Source organism: Ammodytes marinus (assembly GCF_949987685.1).
Source record: "Ammodytes marinus genome assembly, chromosome: 11".
NCBI classification, from domain to species: Eukaryota; Metazoa; Chordata; class Actinopteri; order Uranoscopiformes; family Ammodytidae; genus Ammodytes; species Ammodytes marinus.
This window is the reverse complement of record NC_137215.1, coordinates 18,435,753-18,443,313: the sequence shown is the minus strand read 5'-3', so window position 1 is coordinate 18,443,313 and position 7,561 is coordinate 18,435,753. Positions and strand designations below refer to the sequence as shown.

Genomic DNA, 7,561 nt, shown 5'->3' with positions numbered 1-7,561 from the left:
ACATCTGGCTGCAGATTGTGTATCTGTACATGGTTCTACAATTCAGTGCAATTTGCACCAAAACATCTGTATGGCCGGGTGATGAGAAGGAAGCCCTTTCTGCGCCCACGCCACAGATACAGTTGCATGGAGTATGCAAAAGCTCATTTAGACAAGCCAGCTTCATATTGGAAGAAAATGCTTTGGACTGTTGAGACAAAAATTAAGTTATTTGGTCTTTATAAAAAGCAGATGTTTTGGTGCAAATTGCGCTGAATTGTTGAACGATGTACAGATACAGAATCTGCAGCCAGATGTTCTTGCAGGTCTTTGGAGGTGATCTATGGGTTGTGTGCAACCATTCTCACAATCCTCCACCTATGCCGCTCCTGTTTTTTTCTTGGTCTTCCATGCCTGGGTTTAACTGCCACTATGCCTGTGTCCTTCCATTTCCTGACAACGTTCCCTACAGTCAAAATTGACAATTGAAACCTTTGGGAAAGCTTCTTGTAGCCTTCCCCTAAACCATGACAATGAACAATCTTTGTTTTTCAGATCTTTTGGGAGCTGTTTTGATGATCCCATTCTGTTTCACTTCAGCAGAGAGTCAAAGAGAAGTGCAACTTGCATTTAGGCACCTAAAATACATTTTCTCATGATTAAACAGACAATTCTATGAGGTTCAAGGCTTAACAACATAATCCAACCAACTTTGCGTTTAAAGTCATCAGTTTTACATGCTGTTACAGGCATTAACATCAACAAAACCACAAGGGTACCCATATTTTTGCACAGCCAGTTTTTCACATTTTATTTTATTTCATACAACCAAATACTGCTTTTCAAAAAATCTTTGTTTGGAAAACATCCCAGTACTTAGGTGTTCCTGGTAAATTAAAGACATACCACTTTTATCTTTTTTTTGTGAAAGCAGAGTCAATTATAATGCCGGCTGAGAGGGGTTCCCAAACTTTTTCTTATGACTGTATATTGTGACGCAGTTTCACATGACTGACAGCTGAAGTGACAGTGTTCACCGTAGTTGTAGGAGCTGAGTGGCAGACGCCACCGGCCTAACTAGGCTGTAAAACTACTCAAAGAGAACCAGAATAAATCGGAACAACAAGCCATGGGTCCTAAAAAGAATCCGCAGATGGACAATATGGAGGAGGATGTTGAGGACATAAAGACGTCGCTCAACTTCCTGAAGGGGGAACTGGCTGCTGTCAGGCTACAGCAGAGCAGTATTCTGGCCCTCGTAAATGAGGTGAAAACTCTGCGGATCCAAAACGACGAAAAAGATACAAAAATTGCCGACTTGGAGAATAAAGTTGATGAGCTAGAGCAGTACACCAGGATCAATAATGTTATTATCACCGGGCTGAAAATCAAACCCCGGTCATACGCCCGGGCGGTGACAGCTGACAGCGAGGGGGGGCCCGGTGAACTAGATGCCGGCTCAACGGAGCAACAGGTGGCGGCCTTCCTGCAGTCCAAAGGGATCCACCTGAACTGCAACAACATCGAGGCATGCCACCCTCTGCCGAGGAAAAATAACAGCGAAAAACCGGCCATAATCATCCGGTTCGTAAACAGAAAGAACAAGATCGCTCTGCTGAGAGAAGGCAGACGCCTTAAAGGATCGGATGTATACCTGAATGAGCATCTCACCAAACGCAACGCTGGAATAGCTAAACACGCACGCTACCTCAGGAAGCAGAAAAAAATCCAAAACACCTGGACCACCAACTGCAAGGTTTTCATTAAACTCAACGGGCCACCGGAGGAAGCTAAAGTGCTGGTAATTAGAGATGTCGCAGAGCTGGACAAATACCAATAAACATCTACTGGAATATGAGGTAACATGCAGACACACACACACACAATCATGACACACACTGACGGAATCCAGCCAAATACACGTGGAATCAACAGCCAAATATATCATAGGATAAGCGAGCATGAACAACTGGAGTTAAACACATGTGAGTACTCTGATCACAATCTACACGATTTGGAACATGACATAGATCCGGACAATAATTTCTTCTCGAATATTAACAATGACAACAATATATGCTGCTACTACACAGATGATCAGTATAACCGGAACATTACATCAAAGGGCAAATTATCAATTATACACTTCAATAGCAGAAGTATGTATGCAAACTTCAATAACATCAAGGAATATTTAAAGAAATTCACTCAACCGTTCAACATAATTGCCATATCTGAAACATGGATCAACACGGACAAAGGGATAGATTTCGAACTAAATGGTTATGAACTCAGGTATAATAATAGAAAAAACAAGGGTGGAGGAGGAGTAGCAATATATGTGGATGTGTCATTGAACTTTAGGGTATTGGAATGTATGACAACTGTGGTTGATAACTTACTGGAATGTATAACAATTGAAATCTGCAAGGAAAAAAACAAAAATGTCATAATAAGCTGTATATATAGGGCCCCTGGGTCAAGCATTGAAATATTTAAGGACTGGATAGAGGGCATGTTTTCTCAAATAAACAGCAAAATAGTTTTTATCTGTGGAGATTTCAATATTGACCTGTTAAATCCTAATAAACACAACATTACAGATGAATTTGTCAATACCATGTACAGTATGAGCCTAATTCCGAAAATCACCAGACCCAGTAGAATTACATCCCACTGTGCCACTTTGATTGATAACATATTCACAAATGAAATCGAAAACAATGTAATGAGTGGATTATTGATTAATGATATCAGTGACCACTTGCCAGTCTTTACAATCTATGACTGCAATTACAAAAACAAGCTAGATAAACAAACGGAATACAAACGAGTGAAGTCAGAAGAATCTATCAATGCACTAAAAAACGACTTAATGGCTCAGAACTGGGACATAATATACCAAGCAAATGAAATTGACGGTGCATACGAAACATTTCTAAGTATATTTAGGTCATTATATGATAAAAACTGTCCAATCCAAGAATACAATAGACTAATAAAATATACCAAATGCCCATGGATCACAAAGGGATTACAAAATGCCTGTAAAAAGAAAAACACACTTTACAGAGATTTCATAAGACATAGAACTAAAGATGCCGAGAATAAATATAAAGTTTATAAGAACAAATTAATCAATATTATAAGAACAAGCAAGAAAGAATATTATAAGAAAATATTAGATGATAACAAGAATAATATTCAAGGAATATGGAATATACTAAACAGTATTATAAGAAATAGCCCTAGGCAAATAAGTTATCCTAAGTACTTTATTGATAAGGATAATGAAAATTATAATATGGATGACGTAGCTAACAGTTTTAATAAATTCTTTGTAAATGTTGGACCTGAACTGGCAGAAAAAATCCCTGATCCAGGGACATCTGGTGAAAGCTATGATAAATTATTGGAGAGAAATCCCTACTCAATGTTTCTCAAAGCAGTAGAGGAGAAAGAAATATTGGATATTGTTACAAAATTTAAAAACAAAAAGTCTACTGATCTTAATGACATCGACATGACATTGGTCAAGAAAGTCATTGTGGGGATTTCAAAACCATTGACATTTATCTGTAACTTCTCATTTCAAACTGGTACATTTCCAAACCAAATGAAAACAGCAAAAGTCATACCACTGTATAAAACTGGGAACAAGCATCACTTCACCAACTACAGACCTGTCTCTCTACTTCCACAATTCTCCAAAATATTAGAAAAAATCTTCAACAATAGACTGGACACATTCTTAGAAAAGCACAAATTAATTAATGACAGTCAATATGGATTCAGAACCAACAGATCAACATCACTTGCATTAATAGAGTCAGTTGAAGAAATTACAAATGCCATTGAACAGAAAAAATATGCAGTAGGAGTATTTATTGATATCAGAAAAGCTTTCGACACAATCAATCATAACATTCTATTCAATAAACTGGAAAGATATGGAATAAGGGGGATAGTATTGGAGTGGATAAAAAGCTATTTGAGCAAAAGGAAGCAGTTCGTGAAGTTGGGCAACTGTTCGTCGTCATGTTTGGACATTTCTTGTGGCGTACCCCAGGGGTCAGTGCTGGGTCCGAAACTGTTTATCCTGTATATTAATGATATCTGTAATGTTTCCAATGTCTTGAGGTTGGTTCTATTTGCTGATGACACTAATATTTTCTGTTCTGGGGAGAATTTAAAACAACTAGAAGAAATCATCAATAAGGAAATGAGCAAAATAAAAACATGGTTTGATAAAAACAAACTATCATTAAACTTAAGCAAAACAAAAATAATGTTATTTGGTAACTATAGAATGAACACGCAAATAAATATCAATATAAATGGAGTTGAAATTGAAAGAGTTTACGAAAATAAATTTCTTGGGGTTATAATAGATGATAGATTCAGTTGGAAATCACACATTACACACGTACAATCAAAACTATCAAGAAGCATTTATGTATTAAACAAAGTAAAACAGGTTCTAGATCAAAAATCACTCAGTATTCTCTACTGTTCACTAGTCTTACCATACCTCAGTTACTGTACAGAAGTCTGGGGCAACACGTACAAAACGTCATTACATTCACTTACTATTCTCCAAAAAAAAGCAATCCGCATTATTCACAATGTCAGATATCTGGATCATACTAACCCATTATTCATACGGTCAAAATTATTAAAATTCACAGATCTGGTGGAATTTAAAACTGCACAGATAATGTTTAAGGCTAAAATCAACATATTACCCTTAAACATACAAAAATTATTCAGTGATCGTGAGGGGGGTTATAATTTAAGGGGAAAATTTAATTTCAAAGTGAACAACGTCCGTACGACCAGGAAAACGTTTTGCATTTCAATATGTGGGGTGAGACTATGGAACAGTTTGAGTGGGGAGATCAAGGAATGTCCAAACATTAACCAGTTTAAAATAAAATACAAAGAATTGATTTTCACAAGGTACAGGGATGAAGATTAACATAGTGTATATGTTTACATGTATGTATATTTGTATATATTTGACGGTATTTATATAATATTGAATGTTTAATCAGATATTATTATTATTATAAGATTACTTGACAATATTATTAGATAAATACGACGATATTATTAGATAAATATGCAATTGGTAACAAATTGTATCATATTGAAAACTAATATATATTAATATGTATTATTAATTTTGAAATATTATTATATCACTAATAAGGAAGCCAATAGTCATTATAGATATATAAATCAGGGAGAAGGGGTGAGATTAAATAAGTTTTCTTCTTCTCACCCCTTTTCGAACAGGTAAAGCAAGTGTAAGACAGTTTATTTTCATTTGTGGTTTTCATTGTGTGTAAATATTACTTTATTGTAACTGTCCACTTGTTTAATTTATTTTATTGTTTATTATTGCTTTTTTGTCTTTTATTGTTTACTTGTTCGAAATAAAAACATTTTCAATTCAATTCAATTCAATTCAATTCAATATTTGAAAGCATACCATGGAAAAAGTTATCTTTTTATTGCCCAATTGAAGTAAGCTGAAACCTCTTCCAACAATAGGCTGCACTGACCATGAGATGTCAACAAACAATAAAATAATGAAAATGCAATGGGCTGGGCTCTAATGCTGGAATCAGGTTATGAAGACAATTAAAGTAAGCCCCCAATGTCCAAGGAAAATGGATAGGCAGAGTGCAAGACACATGCAGAAAACGAGTGAAGTCATTGTGAAAAGAGATTTAGAGTAGATCATTCAGCTTCCAGCAAGAGAAAATAAGGATAGGCTGCATTTCACTCATGAGTCATCATGTCTCAATGGTGTTACCAATCATTATGACAGTATAAATTGATTTTCTCCTGACTTGATGCTTGTTAAAAACACAATTCAACAACTGATGAGCACAGCTAATGAAATTAAGTCATTGATTAATTCACTCAAATTTGATTTATACTTGAAGTGCTGCTCGTTTCCTGGTCTAATAATGAAATAATAATTGAATTGCCATTTGTGAGGACAAGTTTTGTTATTGACTTTCCAAAGATTGCAATCCTTTGTTATTTTGCAAATGAGGACACATTCTCTGCAAAGCCTGCATTAGGAAGGCTGTACTAGTATTTAGATATATATAGAATATTTAAGAGAACTGTCTGCTATACAGCCTTGGAACTATCCCCAAGTCTGGTTTAGTGTGAATGAACGTAATGGAACATTTAGTGGACAGCAAGATGAATTAAATATAGGAACCATCCACTTTCTGGTTCCTTGCTCTTAACATTTTTTGATTGTCTTTCTTTCAACTTTGATGGGATATGGTACGCTCAGAGGCCGATTCAATCGAGCCATTCCCAGGAAATTAACATTATTTTTTTTTATTTTTTTTTTTACATTTTTGTCTATGGCAGACTTATTTCTCACTAAAGGTTTCTTTACACAGGGATTTCTGTCCGCCTTTGGTTGTGAGCGAACAGTGCTTCATCAAGTAATTTGTCAAACCAAAATGGCAGTCAAACATGACACAACGGATCTGTATTCAAACTTCTGCATTCATCGTCCACATTATATTTACAGGTGTTGGTAATAAGTTGCACTAACAAAACAGAAAGGCCATTTTAGTTTGAAACAATGGCAAACCCATTAAGAATTAAAGACGAGCTGGGAACAAGCACTACATGGGTACTTTTCTTTTCAAAGTTTGCCTGAAGCAAAGCTCAAGTGTCAGACATTGTGGACCAAATTCCCACAGTGCGACTGCTGCCAAAAACCAACCAGAACAGAATGTTAGAAAATTACACCGAATGAACTTGACCGTGGTGAGAAGAAACCCTGGAACTGTATAAAACTGAACTTGAGAAACTTGAACAGACATTGAAATGAATGTATTGAAAATTATGGATCTGCCCCTGTGTTGTAGTATTTTGAAATGTCCTGTGAGTTTTTTGTCTTGTGTGTTTAAGAAAATAATAAAAATAGAAATGTAAGTGTTATTTTTTAGTAACTACTACATAGATATGCATTGCCTACAACATAACCTACTACATAGGTAACACATATCTCTGTCCTTTAAAACCCTCTGAGGTCTAGGGGTATTTTCTCCGATTTTACATACTTCTATAAATACCTATTTCAAATGTGCAAGAAGATAAATTATACCAAAGTGTTTTATATGGAAATGTTCAGAACACATTAGGCCTTTGTTCTCTGAGGTCTACTTATGTCCTAGACCATTGTGTATATAAATAATTGGCTTAAATGCTGAAAAATTAATTTGCGATTTTTGAAAAACCTGGAAATTTGTGTGAAAGAAGAACCTTTAGTCATCCTGTTGAGTTGTTTTGGCTATTGAAATTGCTTCTCCTAAGCCTTAGCTTCAACAAATGCAGTGGAAATTTTCCAAAACACAGTAGGGGAGTGCACAAAACATGACTAATATAACATTTGGTCCAGATGCTTTTTGGTAGAAATGTTGTCTCTACTTTCAGAAAACATTACGAAATTAGACTGAATGAAGACTTTGAACCAGAGATAATGATTCATGGGATGTACACTAATAAAAGAGGAAGCATCACAAAACATTTTTCAAACAAA

General features: G+C 35.5%; 1 protein-coding gene across 1 annotated transcript; it reads left to right on the top strand.

Moving 5' to 3' along the window:
• The first annotated feature begins 1,054 nt into the window (after window positions 1–1,054).
• On the top strand, window positions 1,055–2,962 carry LOC307257801 (uncharacterized protein). The gene is made up of 2 exons (XM_080037139.1): window positions 1,055–1,838; window positions 1,892–2,962. Exon 1 carries the CDS (start codon window positions 1,109–1,111, stop codon window positions 1,817–1,819), a length of 711 nt encoding a protein of 236 aa, XP_079893265.1. The 5' UTR covers window positions 1,055–1,108; the 3' UTR covers window positions 1,820–1,838; window positions 1,892–2,962.
• Window positions 2,963–7,561: the final 4,599 nt, after the last annotated feature.